Here is a 19,006-nt window from a genome sequence, read left to right as displayed (position 1 = left end):
TATATAAGGTCTCACAGCTGACAATGCATATCAGAGCAAAAACCAAGCCATGAGGTCGAAGGAACTGCCTGCAGAGCTCAGAGACATGATTTGGAAAGGCACACACCTGTCTATATAAGGTCTCACAGCTGACAATGCATATCAGAGCAAAAACCAAGCCATGAGGTCGAAGGAACTGCCTGCAGAGCTCAGAGACAGGATAGATGGTGAAGTTTTCAAGTGTCATAGCAAAGGGTATGAATACTTATGTAAATGTGATATTTCAGTTTTTTCTTTTTATTAAATTTGCAAACATTCTAAAATCCTGTTTTCTCTTTGTCATTATGGGGCATTGAGTGTAGATTGATGAGGGAAAAAAATGAATTTAAACGATTTCAGCATAAGGCTGCAACATAACAAAATGTGAAAAGAGTGAAGGGGTCTGAATACTTTCTGAATGCACTGCAACGTTTTTGGCCCTATCTCCCAATGGTGAAGAATCATTTTAAAAATTCTAGTAGCCGGATCCGATTCCGGATCTTCACCAAAATCTAATAATTTAGTCCTTGTCACATACGTTACATCTCTGCCAAATTTCGTCCGAATCCGTCCACAACTTTTTGAGATATTTTGTTCACAAACGGACAGACAAAGAAACAGACAGACAGACAGACAGGGGGTGAAAATATAACCTCCATCCACCTTTGGTGGCGGAGGTAAATATTTTGTGCCACAGGTTGTGACCACAGTGATGCCATTCTTGTATATCCTTGACATCTGCCCCCAAAAATGACTTGTTTGCAATTTTTTCATCCCCAAAATCAGACGATTATACAGGATGTACTTCATATTTACTACTAACAATAGTTCAACTTGCTATAGCTAAGAAATACAGGAACTCCGCACAGCAGCGGAAAACAAGTTTCCATTTTATTTATTGCTGATGTTGTGAAAAAGAAATTGCATTGATCAAATTGATTTTAAACACTGCATACTCATTATGGTTTCATTTTTTTTTCCATTTCTCTGCAGGATTATCTCTCCAGAAAAAGTCAACAGACTTGCACAACGTAAGAACATTACTGTCTGTATGTACCAATGCATCACCTCCGTTAACGCATTAACGTTCACTGATTTCCATGGAACAAAAGGTGACTTAGGGCAAATGATGGTGTGAACTGAGCAGAAAGAGAATGTGCAAGATCAGCAGAGCAGGTTTTTAGGACACGTACCACCTGGGGCTGTTGTAGAATTGGAGTTGAGCACTGCCAGAATCTTCTGTCTTCTCAGGTGAGAAAGACAGTATCCAGGAGAAGTTGGGTGAAAGTGGGCAGGGTAAGTATAGGGAGTGAGGCGGGTGGGCTCATCAGATTTGGAAGCAAACACAGAATTGAGAAATTTGGCCTTCTCAAAAGCAGAGTAGGCTTTGGTGCCTTTTGAAGTATGGAAGGGGTGTAGGATGAGCCTTTACCAAATACAGACTTGACAAGGTGCCACCAGGTCTTTGAGGAAGGAGACATGTTGAAAGTTCAGCTTTGAGGTCAACCAGCTAGATGTGTTTGTGGCCTCTCTGGAGAGTTGACACATACTTGTTGTGGGTTTTATGGAATTATCTGTGGTTTATTTGGGTCGGATTTGTCCTCCAAGTATGGTAAATACTCTGTAAATGACACCTTTATTACTTTCTAATTATCAGTGTACATATCAGCTGTATAAAAATATTCATGCTTTCAGGACAAATCAATGCAAAGCTTATGATAATAATCTCAATCGTTTTGAATTCAATAAGGAAACGGCAAAAGAAGTGCTGGGTTACAAAAACAGGGGACAAAACCATGGATCAGTCAGGAGTGTTGGGAACTGGTTGAGTAGAAGAGAAGTTGAAGAGCTAAAAAATTTGGCTAATGTGCAAAATAAAGAGATACTTCTGGAAAACGTACAGAAGTTTAACACAGTACTGTCCATGAATTGAGTTCGATATCAGTTTATATCACTTTCAAGGATCAATTTATTTGTTTTGAAATGTCAAATGTGGTTTTTGCTTCTTTTAAAGGTCACATTAACAAAATCTAGAATAATTTCAACATAATTCCAATGAACTTTTGGTTCTAAGACATCTGGAAAAGTAAGTTCATCCCCACAAAAAAAATATTCCATATTAAATGCCAAATCTGTATTTCACAAACAAATCAACCAGACAAAACAAAATATATAAAAAGAGGGAGCGGAAAACAAGATGGCGAGTGAAGGGTGACAACAAACACACAACATTTCAAACACAACATTTGAGAGCAGGGAGATGTGTGGGAGGGAGAGGGCTTGGGGGGAGGAGGCATGGGAAGGGGGGGGGGGCGGGTGGGAGAAGTATAAAACACAAGGACACCAAGGACTTCCAGGACAGAAGTTGGTATTTCAAAAAAGTGGATTTGGGGTGAAATTAGCGGGGGTAGAAAATATCAAGGTTTTGGATGGGGGAAGACAAGAGATGGTGGTGAACAGCTGTTTTAAAGACCTGGAAGGTGGAGTGGGATTGAAGAGAGTGAGCGAGTGTTGTTCCAGAGGCGGGAGAAAAGAGGAATGAAGAAATGAAGGTGAGCATAGAGTCTTGATTTGGCAGTTTAACCATAAGAGGGTTGCAGGCAGATCTTGTGCGACCTGTAGGAATATTTGGGGGACAGAGCCCAGAGAGAGCTGGGGGGGGGCAAGGCCAGAGAGGAGTCGGTAGAAAACGGAAAGACCACCAACCTCGTCTACGGTGAGTGAGTGAAAGGCCCTTGGAGTTTGCTTCATCGCGGGAGATTCCAATGATCCTGAACGCTTTGGTTTCAACAGCGTGAAGACGAGCTAGGTGTGAGGCAGGAGCACCAGCCCAGAGGGGAGAGCAGTATTCCATTGAAACTTATACAGACTTACTTACACAGACTTACTAACAATTAAAGAGTTTTGTTCTATTGTTTAAATCATTGAGGATACGAGTTAAAGTATAAATCCATGAAAAGTAATATGAAATCATAGGAGAAGTTTTTTGAACAAACAAAGTATGTTTTGTGAAACTTTTAATTATCGGCTCGCCAGGTGTGGACACGTCGTGCAACACTGATTTGGCCTTCACTTATCCAAGATAAGAAAGATTTTCAAGAGTTACAAACTGCAGGAAACTTTTCCCAAACTTATGTATACAGTATGTTGGAATCTGAATACATAGCTTATTTTGTTGAATACAATGATTAATATACAGACTGGGCATTTAATATGGAATATTTTTTTTGTGGGGGTGAACTTACTTTTCTAGAAGTCTTAGAACCAAAAGTTCATTGGAATTATGTTGAAATTATTCTAGATTTTGTTAATGTGACCTTTAAAAGAAACAAGCTGTTTAAAACAGCTGTTCACCACCATCTCTTATCTTCCCCCATCCATAACCTTGATCTTTTCTACCCCCACTAATTCACCCCAGATCCACCTTGTTTGAAATTCCAACTTATTTCCTGGAAATCCTGGCAGTGTCCATATGTTTATACCTCTCCCACCCCCCCCCCCCTTCACATGCCTCCCCCCCTTCACATGCCTCCCCCCCAAAGCCCTCTCCCTCCCACAGATCTCTCGATGTCTCCATGTCTCTCGGTCCCTGCTCTCAAATGTTGTGTTTGTGTCCTTCCCCCTCTCTCCCCATCTTGTCTACCGCTCCCGATGTTATTTGTTTTATGTGTCTGTTTGTCTTTCTGTGTGATTAATGTTCGCTCTTTCACGAGCCTCGATCTTGTATACAAAAAAAACAAAAAAAAAAAAACAAAAAAAACCACATTTGACATTTCGAAACAAATAAATTGATCCTTGAAAGTGATGTAAACTGATATCGAACTCAATTCATGGACAGTACTGTGTTAAACTTCTGTACGTTTTCCAGAAGTATCTCTTTATTTTGCACATTAGCCAAAAATTTTTTAACAAAAACAAAAGTTAAATTACGACTGGGATTACGGACAGTAAAATTACTGTTCAGTACTTCGTGTAACCCCCACGAGCATTCAGGAGAGCACGTACATGTTGAGGCATGCTGTTCACGAGATTTGCCAAGGTTTGGACAGGAATCGCTTGCCATGCAGTGACAATAGCCTGCTGCAATTCACGCACAGAGGTCGGCTGCTGGTCCAAGTGGTCGATTTGACGCGTTAATTCTGCCCACAAGTTCTCTATCGGATTCATATCCGGTGACATGGCAGGCCACTCCATATGCTCTACACCATGGTCAGCAAGAAAGTGTTGGATCATGCGAGCACGATGAGGCCGTGCATTGTCATCTTGCAAGACAAAGTTTCCTCGAAAGGCTGCACTAGCAAATGGAAGCAATGTTTCTTACAGAATGGCCCTGTACTTGAACTGGTTCAGGTTTCCATTCAGAACAACCAGGTCAGTTTTGCCCCCTGCATGAAAAGCAGCCCAAACGGTCACCCCACCACCTCCAGCCTGGACTCCTGGCACTATACAATCTTCGTTGTAGGCTTCATGCACTTGTCTGCGCCCTCAGACGTGGCCATCTTGACGATAGACCAGAAATCTAGACTTGTCACTGAAGATCACGTGATTCCAGTGTCCTGGCTGTCATTGATGGTGCTCTCTGGCCCACTGCAATCGGCGCTGGCGGTGTTGTCTGGTCAAGCGTGGCTTTCTCAGGGGACGCCTGGCATGATAGCCTGCTTGAACCAGTCGTTCGTTGACTAGCCTTCTGGATACAGGCACATTTGTCAGTTGCTGCCACTCAGCCCTAAGCCGATTAGCTGACTTGGTACGGCCATTGTGGACTAACGGGTGCAGCTGGTGATCATCCCTCCTTGTGGTTCTGCGGGGACGTCCTGGCCTCGGTATTGGAGTAGGGACACCCCTCTGAGCATATCGTTTCAGGATCTTTGACACCTGACCTTGAGTGATGCTATACTGCCGAGCAATAGCACGCTGTTTCATGCCGTAATTTCGTAAAGCCACCACTCCATGACAAACAGCATTGTCGAGTTGACGGACCATCTCCAGAGGATGCGGCAATAACTTTTGGAGACGTGCAGCAGTTGTTTTCCACTAATACAGAACGCAACAACCCTTGTATACCCGACTGTGAAGCCAATCATCAAATGCACCTGTCCGTACATTTTGCCACGCCACCTGTGATATAATCCTGTTGTTGACTTCTTGCTGCGAAAGACAATCAGTGACATGGTTCTTTTAACAAATAAATCACCAAAGTGTAAAAGAAACTCACCAGATTGATATACTGAGTTAAGAAAGTAAACCCAAGTCAAGAAAAAAAAAAAATTCCATATTAAATGCCAAGTCTGTATATGTATTATATAAATAGTACATTTATTTGTTATACAGATATTGATTGGAAGAAAACTTATTCTTTAGTACTTGTCTCTAATTGCAAAGCTGATAAGGGAGCTCACAACACGTGCAGGCAGGTTGCCCGGGAAACAAGTTTGCCTGCAGACGCAGCCTGATTTACGACTTTCAGTCCAAACCTCTCAGTAAAAGAAATGTTTATATTTGGTGGGCCTTATAAAGAAACAATTTATGCTGATCTACATATTGTTGCGAATGCCGGGTTCGTTGACGTACTAAGGGGGGGGGGGGGGGGTTTATGTGCTTTATATTTGGTGGGCCTTATAAAGAAACAATTTATGCTGATCTACATATTGTTGCGGATGCTGGGTTCATTGACGTACTAAGGGGGGGGGGGGGGGGTTATGCCCCGTTTCCCCACGAACTCTGGTTCCACTGAGGCTGCCGACCACGAGCGACTAGACTAGTGATTGACGGATTGCTAAGCAATTTTGATCGCCAATCTCCCAGCCACATGCCGAAGAGTTTGCCGGTCCAAATATCCCAAATACCTTCAAGACACGTGACCGAAGAAACCGGGGATAGAACCGTCGCTTTCACACACCTTATTCAATTGCGTGCCGAGTGGATTTGCACGGTGTGGAAAGCGGCATTACCTTACGTGATTTGTGGACCTGATTCAAACTGCCAAATTCGGTCTCGGATGATGCTATGCCAATGGAGAAAAGACGTATCCGAACAGGTTGGAATGTAACAACGAAATGTACAGCTTTTTATTTTGAAGGCACAGAGAAACAGACAAAGATGCAGCTTATCAATTCCTTACCTAATAATAAACTCCACTGGCGCCTTCACACTCTTACACTCACTCAGGGAATAACACTCTGGTTATTGGTACCGATGGTGCTTCACAGGGACCGACTCCAAAGTGGCCACGTGGTCTGGTGTGCGCAGTTCGATCCTCGATCCGGACGTGCAGCCTGGATGAGGTCAGGTCCAAAGGACGAACCGCCGCCTCAAAGTCGGCACGGACGAACTTCAGCGCAGGTTGAACAAGCAAGAGGCGTCGTCGAAGGACAAAGGCAAAAGGGTCCGGGCAAGATCACAAAGGGCAGAGCAGTGTCGTCTTGTGGAGCCAAACGCAAGAGAGTCCAGAGCAGGAGGTCGTGGCGCAGCAAAATCCCAAAACAAGAGAATGGAAATGCGCTGGACGGGGGTTTTATCAGACCCGCCCACGCCCCGAAAATGTTCCACAGCCTCCCATTGGCTGAGGTTGGTCGCATGCTTGCTGGTGGTGTTCCCGAACCGTCCTTGGTCACGTGGGCCTGTTCCTTTTGCCCCACCTCTTTGCACATCTAAATGTTCTCCTTTAATCACACGAAGGTTTGAAATCCTACCTACTCTCAACGCATATTTGGTCTTGATTATTACACAAAGGGAAGGGCTAATCTTTACATTCAACAAGAAATAACTACTGCAGGCTACATGTTGTCGTGCAATTAACAATAGGGGGTTTGCATTTATCGCAAAACCGCAACACTAACCCCTCCTCTCACCGAGACTCGACCAGAGTCATCCACATGGAGCGGCTGGGGTGAGCTAGCATTCATTTAAACATTACTATTAGTGTGACACATAGATGTGATTCCCCTAACATTTTAAAGTCTAATCCCAATGTGTGCGACATCTCTTTTATTTTTTTGTTAAACATTTAAATGTACATTTTAAAACTAAATATGTCCCTCCTAATGCGTTGAGAAACTACCCAACAGATTCACACCCACAACCTTATACTGTTCACGTATTGCCGCAATTTTGAAACTAAACACATAACCGGTGGGCAACATTTTTACATTTTACACTAAAACACCATTTATTTACCAAAAACTATGACCCAGGACCTGGACTTGAGGAATAAAACTTGGAGACCTTTTTTGCTGGCGTCATCTTCTGGCTTCTTGCCTTGGTAGGCGGGCTAACAAAAACCGGCTGGCCCTGACCGGCATGCAGGACATTTCAAGATCAGGGCCATCTAAATCTTCATAATTGCACACATGGATCACTTTTTTTATTTCGTGAGTGGGGCCACTTGACAAGTGGTCCAAATGTGTGGCGTCAATGCCACTCAACAGGTGATCCATGTGTAACATCAGTGCCACCCAACATGTGGTCCATGTAGCAAAATGATGGGGCAGCCAGGAGGTGTAACAATGGTGATGGGTGTGGCCACAAAGCCAGTGGTCCATAAGGTGATGGATGGATGGATGTTTGGCAGCAAGATGCTGCGACAGCAAGGTTAGTCTTCTTGATGGTCCTGGATCGGGAAGGAAGGGAAGACGCAACGGGCAAAAAAAAGTAAAGGACATGGTGGCAACGCAAAATACAGGTATGACAAGCGGGTGAGAGGAACGCCGGTAGAGTCAACTCGAGCCTGGCCCTACGCGTACGTGCCCCCACCGTTAACTACACAACCATAGCCCTCCTTGTATTTACAATTCATCTCTATGTCTTGTCTCCCACGTCCACTCTTTATTCCAAATTTGTCGCCTACTCCCCCTAGGTTCTCTCAGGAAGGCAAGGCAGAATGAACACACAATGTTTCGTACTCACGTCGTGATGCATCTTACCAATCAAACATTGAGTCCCGTGGTGTGAAATCCATCACCTTGTGGATGGTTGTGGATGGTGCGAAGGGGTCTTCACAAAATCCTAACTACACTAACATCATTACACATTTAATCTCCCTGGATTTGTACCCTGCCAATCGGCCTTCTTTAAACTATGTGGTTCTAAGAACCCGAATTCACATTGCCCACACTGTGGTGCCCTCCGAATTTGGGTCTATCCCCACAAATTTCCTACCTGTGCCCTCACACAATTTTGGGGCTGGGTCGTGTGGCTCTACCAGCAGGTCTACCGACCTGCACCCCTCCGTTCACTGGAGCTGCCTCCCAAGCTTGCCTGCTCTCACCCTATTCTATCTTGGGAAGGCCCTCCCTGGTGCTTACCCCCTGATGCCCACCTTGGCATTCGGGCAACCCGAGTCCCTTCCCTGGATCCTCGGGCCCCACTCACACTAACCTAATTGGCTCCCTGAGCCTACCTGCGGCCTTACCTGGGTGATGAGCTACCAGTGACGGAATGCCCCAATAACTATTACTACCAATTAAGCCACACGCCAAGCCATTCCACTGTCTCATGCACCTCACAAAAAAAAACAATTTCTACATTCAGCACCACAGGTGTCAATATCCATGTAATTTACCTGCACCCTCTATCTAACTTTGAACTACCCACCCGGGCCTCTGTGAATGGGTTCCACACCCCCCCATTCAATCCTTCGCACCATGCATTCCACACCATGTATTCCACACCATTTATTTTCACACCAATTATTTGCACATCACAACCCAATTCAATTCACACTCACACACTGCATCATTCATCTAACTAATTTCCCCTATAACTCGTGCGTCCCTCGTCGCCCCTTTAAACTATGCACACCTTTTTTTTTTTTACAACCACTAAACTCTCCATGTCCCCACTACTGTTCATGTTTACTAGTTAAATCTCTGTCCCTATGGTCTCTCTAGATCCCTAATCATTATCCTAGCCCTCCCTCAGCTAGTGCTTCGGTGCCCCCATGGAGCAACCATTGCTGGCTCCTCCATGGGCCTAACAATGCTATCCCCCTAAACTAGTGCTCATGGGCCTCCCATCGTGGAGAATGGTCGCACCACCATACCCCCACATGGGGGGTACAATACTCCCCCAGTCTTCTACACTATGAGCCCCCATCCATGGAGGCAATCGGTCATGCCTCGGCCTCTAAAGCCGAAGTAATCCATGAGGGTGCCTGCTCGCCTGTATAGGGTGTTATTCGGCCGGCATTGGCGATCCGAGGGGGGTGGAGTTGGAGGTCCCAGGTGCCGGGGTCCATCCCTGCGCGGGGCCCTGCGGTCCCACGCACGATGACCCAACCGGACACGGGTATAAAACCTCACCTGGTAATGATGAGGGGCGTTCCTCCGAAACTCCGAATTTCCCCTCGAACCCTGCCAATCGCTCTTGCCGTGGTACGGCGCCAGCAACACCGTGCGGATGCCGGAGCACGAATCCCGCACACCGGTCCTTGCGAGACCGACGCAGCACCGACCCCCTCCGGTCCCCATGGTGCACCACTCATCGGGGGCTCACGTCCCCTATTCATCCCACTGACCCCTATCCCGGTCGGTGTCGATGCCTGAGACGGCGGATTACCCCTCGCACCCCATTCCTTACTCGCACACACCAGTGCGCACACTCTCTCCACACCCTCCGTTCCATTCTTACCCCTCACACTTGGCCCTGCACGAACTCCCGAGTCTGGCCTTTCTCCCAGGCTAGCTGAACACCCGATCGCACCAAACACATTCCCGAAATCATCGCCACTCACCTCGGGACCCGAAATCATCGCCACTCACCTCGGGACCCATCTTCGTCAGGCTCTCTTCATTAACCTGTAATCTTTTTATTTGATTAGCAAGTTCCTCATCACGATGCGAGCACCAACCTTGCATACATTCCTGCAATTCCTCCCGCATTTCATTTCCCGTTTCACTTCGTCTCTTTTCAATATTACGAACATAATTCTCCATATCCGCCATTTTTTCCTTAACCCCCATTATCTCCCGATGCGCCTCCGAAATCTCCCCTTCCAAGGTTACCCTTCTTCGTCTCTATTTGTGTCCTAATTTCTCGTTCCTTCGTTCCCATAGTCTCTATTACGTCATCCACCCTCGAAGTTAGTCCCTCGTGCACCATTTTACATTCCCTCTTGGTTGTTACCACTTCCCATTTTAATTCCTCCTGCGCTGACTTTAACTCCCCGATAACATCGGTATTCTTACTCACCTGTTTCCTTCATTCCTGTTGTCCTACCGTCAGCTTTTCTATCTCCCACGTCAATCCTTCTAATCCCTCATTCAGTTTGGCCGTGCTGTCCTTCAGCTCTCGCTGGACGCGCATCTCACACCACTTTACCTCATCACGCACACCCGCGACTGCCTCGCCCACCCTCCTCATACCGCAGCTTGATTCCTCCCTCATGGTGTCCATCTGATCACCCATTCGATCACCCATTTTGTTCATTTAACATCTCGTTTTCTTCATTTCCCATCTTGACTCTTCCAAGCATGCCATGATTTGAGTCATGAACAACTGCATGTTTATAAAACCCGCTTTCACTGCGGGTTCGGCCTCCGCCACTGGCCCCGCGTGCGAAGCGCCGCCATTGTCTTCACTCCCTGTGGTGCCGTGATTAACTCCAAAGTCAATCTGTTTGTTTGTGTCCTGAGCCATTAATTCATCCTCATGCTCTACATTTTCTATACCCACCGGAACCTGCTCGTTTTGGCCAGCCATTACCCGAATTTAATTTTGATTTTTAATTTGTTTTAAACTAAATTTCCACATGCTCGTAATTTCGCAATACATAAAGTGCACTCCAGGTCCAACTATCCCAAACTCCTGACACCAATTTTGTTGCAGATGCCGGGTTCATCGACATACTAAGGGGGGTTTATGCCCCATTTACCCACGAACTCCGGTTCCACTGAGGCCGCCGACCGCGAGCGACTAGACTCGTGATTGATGGATTGCTAAGCAATTCCGATCGCCAATCTCCCAGCCACGCGCCGAAGAGTTTGCTGGTCCAAATATCCCAAATACCTTCAAGACATGTGACCGAAGAAACCGGGGATAAAACCCTCGCTTTCACACACCTTATTCAATTGCCTGCCAAGCGGATTTGCACGGTGTGGAAAGCGGCGTTGCCTTAGGTGATTTATGGACCTGATTCAAACCGCCAAATTCGGTCTCGGATGATGCTAGGCAATGGAGAAAAGACATACCCGAACAGGTTGGAATGTAACAACGAAATGTACAGCCTTTTATTTTGAAGGCACAGAGAAACAGACAAAGATGCAGCTTATCAATTCCTTACGAAATAATAAACCCCACTGGCGCCTTCACACTCTCACACTCACTCAGGGAATAACACTCTGGTTATTGGTACCGATGGTGCTTCGCAGGGACTGACTCCAAAGTGGCCACGTGGTGTGTGCAGTTCTGTCCTCATGTACAGCCTGGACGAGGTCAGGTACGAAGGATGAACCGCCGCCTCGAAGTCGGCACGGACAAACTTCAGCGCAGGTTGAACAAGCAAGAGGCGTCGTCGAAGGACAAAGGCAAGAGGGTCCGGGGAAGAGCACAAGGGGCAGAGCAGTGTTGTCTGGTGGAGCCAAAAGCAAGAGAGTCCATCGCAGGAGGTCGTGGCACAGCAAAATCCCAAAGCAAGAGAATGAAAATGCGCTGGACGGGTGTTTTAGCAGACCCGGCCATGCCCCCAAAATGTTCCACAGCCTCCCATTGGCTGAGGTTGGTCGCATGCTGGCCTTCAATCCTTCCTTCTCCCAGGAAGGTTTCAGTTTTCCTTCCCCCTTTCATTCGGGGAGGTTTCACCACCCCCTCGGTCACTTGCTGCTGATGTTCCCGATCCGGCTTGGTCACGTGGGCCTGCTCCTTTGGCCCCGCCTTCTTGCACATCTAAATGTGCTCCTTTAATCACACGAAGGTTTGAAATCCTACCCACTCTCAACGCATATTTGGTCTTGATTATTACACAAAGGGAAAGGGCTAATCTTTACATTCAATAAGAAATAACTAACTACTGCAGGCTACATGTTGTCATGCAATTAACCATAGGGGGTTTGCCATTATGGCAAAAGCGCAACAATATATTAATGAAGCTTAACCAAACAATTAAAACTCAAGTGTTTGCAGCAAGCGGTTGAGGCTCAAGAAAGTCACTCAGTTCACAAATTAAGTACGCAAATAATTAATGCCACTTCCACACCTCTCTCTCCCAATCTTGTGTCCCGTTTCCTTTGTTATATTGTTACGGTACGCGGTTAAGGATGTTGTTTGCCGAGCGAAGGCACCGCGACCTAACAGTTTCCCCGATTCACCCGATTCACCCGATTCACCCAGACGTTGGCCGTTTCGCGCCACAGCTATTCAATTTGGAAACCTCTAAAGCGACCGAATGTAAAGAGGAAGAAGAAGAAGACGTACGGAGGAATAACAGGTTTTATTAATTATTTACACAAGCCAAAGCAAAGAGAGCAGTTGGTTATATACAGAAAATGGAAGGAGCAGACACACAGTGAAATCTTTAGCTTACCTATACAAGCTTAATTACTAAACCCCAGGACAACGTTAAAGACAGACGGACGATCACACTTACACGGGGAAATGCAGGTCGGAAGGAATGGCTTGGAGATGGGTGGCTTTTTAGAGGCACGGAAGGTTCATCGGGTACTGGGCACGGTCGGGCCAGAAGGCACTGCCGTCAAGAAGCCGAGCTTTGGTCCCAAACGGCGCGGCGAAGTTCCTTTCTCTGTACTGCTGCCTCGTGCACTCCTTGCGTTGCCCCGGTCCGCTTTTCCTGCAGCACGGCACGTTTCACGGCGGCTCGGTCACACCTGCTCGTCTCCAGCGCATCTCCTGGACCCATCTCCGTAAAAGCTCATCTCGTAAAAGCTCATCTCTTCTGGGAGCGTCCCGCGGCGGGTTATATAGGCCCCGCCCTTCACCCTTTGTGAACCTCCCCCCAAACGTTCTCTCTCCGCCCTCTCAAGCCAAACCCCTCATTCTGGGTTGGATGAGTGGGGCCGCCTTACTCCTCCCCTCTATGACGAGGTGGAGACCCGCCTTTCTTCTTCGGCGTTACCTCGTGCGTAATGGAGTCAAATGCAGCAAAGTGGACGGCAGCTGAAAATGCAGCAAAGTGCCTAAAGAGCCAATTGCAGCAAAGTGCAAACCTGGCACTTGGAAGCTGCCATGAGGCGTCGGAGGGCCTACTCTTATTTAATTCGGTGCAATGAAGAGTCAAACTAGTGGGAAACACATCCTTAGCCTACACAGAGAATAAGGGACTAACTATTTAAAAGGATATATCGTGTCCTGTGTGTAGGTTTATGGAATTAACTAAGAGGACGAGCTGCGACCATTCTTTACATTACGAGGGTCAGTTACACACAACAAAACCATACTTTTCACATTCGTTACACTTTCTCAAAATTGTTACCCTTCTCAAACCCGTTACAATATGTTTTATGTGTCCGTTTGTTTCTTTGTGAATAATGTTAGCTCTGACACGAGCCTCGATGTTGTATACAAAAGAAAAAAAAGGGGGAAAAAAATCATAATAAAAAATGCACTTCAACAAAAAGAATAACATTGTCTGATAACAGGACACCATTTTTCTGTTCTCTTTCAGGTGACCCTGCGTTGTGAGCATGGAACCCTGAACACGGCTATGGAGGTTGAAGATGTGCAGACAGAAGGGCTGGGAACGAAACGCCTCGTGGTCGCAAGTCGAAATCCTATTGCCATTAATATGCAGATGAAGTTCATCAGCTACACAAACACCCACTACCTGCTTGGAGATAGTGAACAGGGTAATTCCTGAGTTGTGGAAAATGCATTTTCCCAATATAAATAAAGCTAAAAACAGAATAAAATTAAGCAGTGAATGAACCATCTGATGTGCTGATTGAGGTTCAAAATGAGTGGCATTGTTGTTGGAAGAAGAAGATGTGTTTTTGAATCAAGGTCATCAACATTACACTGAATGTACACAAATATTTTGGAGTTTGGTGACAGTAGGCATTGTAGAACGATACTCTTGTAAAAATACCAGGGTATCATTGATATCCGATGAGGGTAGGACAGCAGATTAATTTAACTTCCTCTCAGAAAGATGTTGTGCTCCATAATGAAGCACCTCTTGGTGACGTATTGCATTCGATGTTCGTTTTATTAGTCCTCTACCGGTGTACACCGGAGGGAACTATAGGTTTGTACGCCGTCCCTCCGTCTGTCAGTCTGTCCGTCCGTCAGTCTGTCACGCAAAGAACAGTTTTCCGGACTTTTTTTCTAAACTCTTAATGCTGATGATTTCAAACTTGGCACATGGTTTCCTTTTGATAAGTTACAGATCGAGTTCGAACTTCACGACGTTTCGATCATTTTTGACAAAGTTATGGCACTTTGAACTTTGGGAATTCTGATAATTCTGATGATCCTTAACTCAGTGCCTTTTTAAGTTTTAATTTCCTTTAAAAAAGATTTTCTCTGCAATAATAGGACCGATTGAGATCAAATTTTCACCTTAGGGGGGACTCGGTCTCTACAATATTTTAATGGTAATTATGACGCCACAGGTCACGTGGTTCGGCTGCCATATTGTTTTTCGTGAAAACGCGAAAACCCCCTTTTCTCTGCAACGGCTGAACAGATCGAGGCCAAACTTTGCAGGCAGAATCGCATACCCATGATGAACAAAAAAGTCAGTGAGCATGACGTCATGCGTCACATGGTTTTAGAGTTATGACGTTTTTAAGCATGAACCTTTAAAACCGAGCCGCTACCTCATTTTTGATCCAATCGAAGGGAAACTTCACAGATCTGTTCAGCATGTCAGTATACTAAAATGTCTTTTTGGAATTTGCGATAGGGCACGTGGTTTGGCTGATATCGTTAATTAAACGAAAATATTTTAAAAATGCATATCTCTTGTTTATTCTAGAGTTCTCCTCTAGCCGCACCATGTGCCCTCAGCCTCGTCTGCGAAAGTCAAAAGCACGGCACAGCATGCACTTTGGGGAGGGGCGGAGCCATGCCGAACAACATATATATATACACATCGATCATTGATCGTGAACTGGAAAATATAATAAATTACTGATATTTAGCGACTCGAAAGGTTCTTTATGAACAACTTATTTTATCGTGCTTCTGCTGACCTGTCTGCAAGGTGTATAAATCGAAGTAACGAGTGCGAATCACAGGTGAGCCCGTCCTGAGGTAATTAGCGATTGGGAACGATTCAGAACCTGTGAGTAAATGACCCATGGTAATTTCCCCAACAGTTTTCCGGACGACAGACTGCCGGTAGGGGACATGTATTGCAACGCAATACTCAGAATGCTTGTTTATTTATGAGCGTGGATTGGCTCGTCATGCTCACCTCACCATGAGTCATTACAGAGGCACGGGCTTGTTTTAACTGAGGATAATTACTGTACCTGAGTTGCTGTTGTCATGATTTACACCAATCATAATACATACATTTCTTTTTGTTAAAATTTATTTGTAATATTGGTGATATTATTTATTTGTAATTTATTTGTAATCAAAAAAGGTCTAGGTGGTGTAAAGCACTTCATGGTCAAGGGTCCAAGCTGTCTAATATTTCTGAAAGGTGTAAGGGGTCTAAATGGTGTGAAGGTCTGAGTTGGCTGAAGTGATTTAAGGGGTGTAAAGGTCTAAAGGGTATAAAAGATCGAAAGGCTGAAGGTATCTGAAGGTGTCTAAAGTATTGAATGGGTCATAAAGGTAAAAGTGATCTTAAGTGTCTTCAGGATAAATTGAATATATGAATGATCGTTTTAAGGCCATTTTTCCCTGCTAGAGTGGGGGTTGGCCTTGCAGACCACATGATCTCATAGGGCCCTGCTTGAAAGCAATGTTTTTTTTATGGCTGGATGCCCTTCCTGACGCCAACCCTTAGTTGCCTCTTACGATGTGCAGGGATACGGTGTACCTATTCTAAATCGGGGTAAACACTGTATCATTCATCCCAGCAAGCTGGTACTCTGGTACTCAATTTGCCGACCTCAGAAGGATGAACAGGCTGAGTCAACCACCCTGGTGTTCAATTCAGCAATTGACCAGGATTCGAACTCAGGATCCCTGGATCCCAAGCTAGTGCCCTAACCACGAAGCCAACACCAGGCTAGAGTCTCTCCAACCTAACCGCTAAGCCAACACCAACTTCAGGATCTTGGGGTATAATGGTTCTTATGGGTCTTTTGGGTTTTTAATGGTTTTCAGGGTCTTTTGGGTCTTTGTTATCTTTCTAAAAGGTTGTCTAAAGGGTCGAAGGCACATTCCAAAAGTACGTAATCAAAAGAGATATTGTCACATGTCTTGACGGATGGCTTCATCGCCTTACCACCTCACTGACAGCTTCACAGACGAACGGACGGAACGTATTTTTCGTTGTTATATATATAGATCAACTGGTTGTCCATAATATATCCTCAAAGCAAGCAGCTGGACGTGTGAAAACAAGAACAACCCTTCTGCTTTTCAGGGAAGGCAGCACATGATGTTACTTTTGTAACAATATTATTATGTCAAAGGATATCTGGCACAAAGACTTATACCATAATTGGTAGCATAATGCAGGACTTTTGAAATGATGTATGACAAAGTTAGATTTTCTTTTGGTTTTGTTACCTCCGCCACCAAAGGTGGATGGAGGTTATGTTTTCAGCGCTGTCTGTCTGTCCGTTTATCTGTCTGTCTGTTCGTTTGAGAACAAAATATCTCAAAAAGTTGTGGACGTATTCGGACGAAATTTGGCAGAGAACATAGCATATGTGACAAGCACGAAATGATTAGATTTTGAAGAAAGATCCGGCTTCGGATCCGGCTAACATAATTATAAAGTGATTCTTCACCATTGGGAGATAGGGCCAAAAACGATACATAGCAGGATATCTCAAAAAGTTATGGATGGATTTGGACGAAACTTGTCTGACAAGTTGGGTGTGTTGACATAAACAAGAAGGCTGTTGTTTTTGGGGTCAAAAGGTCAATAGGTCTACGTAGGCCAAAAGGTCAACAAAAGCCAGATTTCTAAAATCCTCAATTTTCATTCGATTGACTTGACATTTTAAAGAGGATTTGTATACCAGGTCACTAAATTCAAGCACCAATTATTTTTGAGGTCATCATAGGCCAACAACTTACTTCACGGATTTCACAAGTATCGCGCTCTGCACGACATATCTTGTTATTTGCAAAATCGAAGATTTTTCAAGTATATTGGTCGGTTGAGTTTGTGGTTCTGTCTGTCTGTCTGTTTGTCTGTTTGTCTGTTTGTTTGTCTAGTAGGGAGGCAAAACCAGAAAATGACATTTTAAAAATCATATCATATTAGAAGCTGGCGTCCACCATGGATAGTTAGGCCATGAGGTGGTGCTTTGGACCAAGGTGGATGCCACCCCACATTTTTCCGAAAAGGGTCTTAAATTAACCCTTTTCCCAAAAAACACAATTGGGGAAATAGTCGAAAATGTGGTGTGGAGGTTTACATGATTGGTTATTACTAATTAAACAATAGTCACAAAGAAACAAATGACCAGCTATCTTGTAGCTACAAACATTAGCTATAAGTTGTTGGTGACACCTTGTCAATCAGTTGATTATGAAGGGCACCAGGGTCCAAAATGTCATGTGACCCTTAAAACCCCTAAATTTAGGGTACTGCTTAGTTTAAACCCCTCAGAATAAATATTAACATTCAATATAGATCTTTCAAACAATATTTGTTTTAAAGTAGATATATGTGGGCAGTTTCTGAAAAAAGTCGTATTACTCAGTCTTAAAAGGGGTATGAATTAAAGAGGGTCAAATTTGGCCCCTTTTTCACAAAAAGCGAAAAAAAACAGAATTTCGGGTTTGTCAACTTTATTTTCAGCAAGGATCACATGGATACCACAGTTCATAATTAGTTTGCATATTTGGGCCCTATGAGATGAGGATGTAAGTGGATACAGGGGGTCTGGGGGGGAAAAGGGAGGAATTTGGACCCATTTAATCCTAAATTACTTAATTTTAGTCAAATGCATTGATAGGATCTGACAAGTACATACATGTATTGTGAAATTAGTGCATTATATCAACACAGAATAATTAACTATGATTAAAATGATTAGATAGTAGAATTGAAGGGTCCAAAATTGACTCTTTGATGTCTAACATTGGCCAGCAGCACTCTGCAGTACCTGTACTTTAGTTTAGTGGTCAAAGGTTAGGCATTTGTAGGTACTGGCCTACATGAATGTGCAAGAAGTACTACGACATGAATAACTAGTCGCTGTCCTCATCCACATGATTGTTTGGGTCGTGACACACTCCACGACAGAAACAGCTAGCAATACAAGGTATACCATTAGCAGCACATCCACATCGACCTATACAACCACCTCGGCATTGTCATGTAACGAGTTGCCGGCATTTCTCTGGTACAGAATCCAGTGTCGTTGGGATTGGCTTCAATGTGTTCCCTTCCTTTTTCCAGCCTCTAGTTATTGGATCAGGGAGCACTTGTGTGGGTTCAAGTGCTTGCCTCCAGACACAACTTTGATAATTTTCTCGTTCAACATGATGTTTAAGGGCATCCTTAGGAGGGAGGGATTCAAGCGACTTTCTTCCCTTGACGAATAAGTGGGGTCTCACTTCATTGATATGTTCCATGTTATCATTCCCTGTATACAAAATGCACACAAACTTTTCAACTTCACCAAATGTCATTTCAGAGAGTTCGTGCTCTCCCAAGCCACTAAGCAAAGATGGGTGTTGCAGGAAGACATTCCAGGCACTCTTTTTACCTTTCCCTGAGAACTGGCTCGTGGAATCGCACCCTGTGAGGGCATGGAATGGGATCAGGTTCTGCTTCACTTCTGATGGAATATCTATCAAGTGGAATATTTTTCTAAGTGAACTGGAATTATTTTTTGGGTTTTCTAGTGTTCCTGCTCTCATCCAAGTTTCCGAAGTGGACCCTGTCAACAATTCT

At 44.7% G+C, this 19,006-nt stretch overlaps 1 protein-coding gene across 5 annotated transcripts in view; it reads left to right on the top strand.

The window, feature by feature from the left end:
- The window catches only part of LOC137430255 (beta-1,4 N-acetylgalactosaminyltransferase 1-like), a 123,355-nt gene that overhangs the window by 18,924 nt on the left and 85,425 nt on the right, over positions 1 to 19,006 (top strand). For all 5 annotated transcript variants that reach the window (XR_013623859.1, XM_078780463.1, XM_078780465.1 and 2 more), the window contains exons 4-5: positions 1,012 to 1,049; positions 13,634 to 13,814. Coding sequence is in view for 4 of the 5 variants with exons in the window: in XM_078780463.1 (XP_078636589.1) it covers positions 1,012 to 1,049; positions 13,634 to 13,814 (219 nt within the window). In the remaining variant the exon portion in view is untranslated. The remainder of the gene's footprint in view (positions 1 to 1,011; positions 1,050 to 13,633; positions 13,815 to 19,006) is intronic.

The sequence above is a fragment of the Myxine glutinosa genome, chromosome 6 (genome assembly GCF_964187855.1).
Source record: "Myxine glutinosa chromosome 6, kmMyxGlut1.1, whole genome shotgun sequence".
NCBI lineage: Eukaryota > Metazoa > Chordata > Myxini > Myxiniformes > Myxinidae > Myxine > Myxine glutinosa.
Note: the sequence above shows the minus strand (reverse complement) of the source record. Positions and strands in the feature narration are given on the sequence as shown.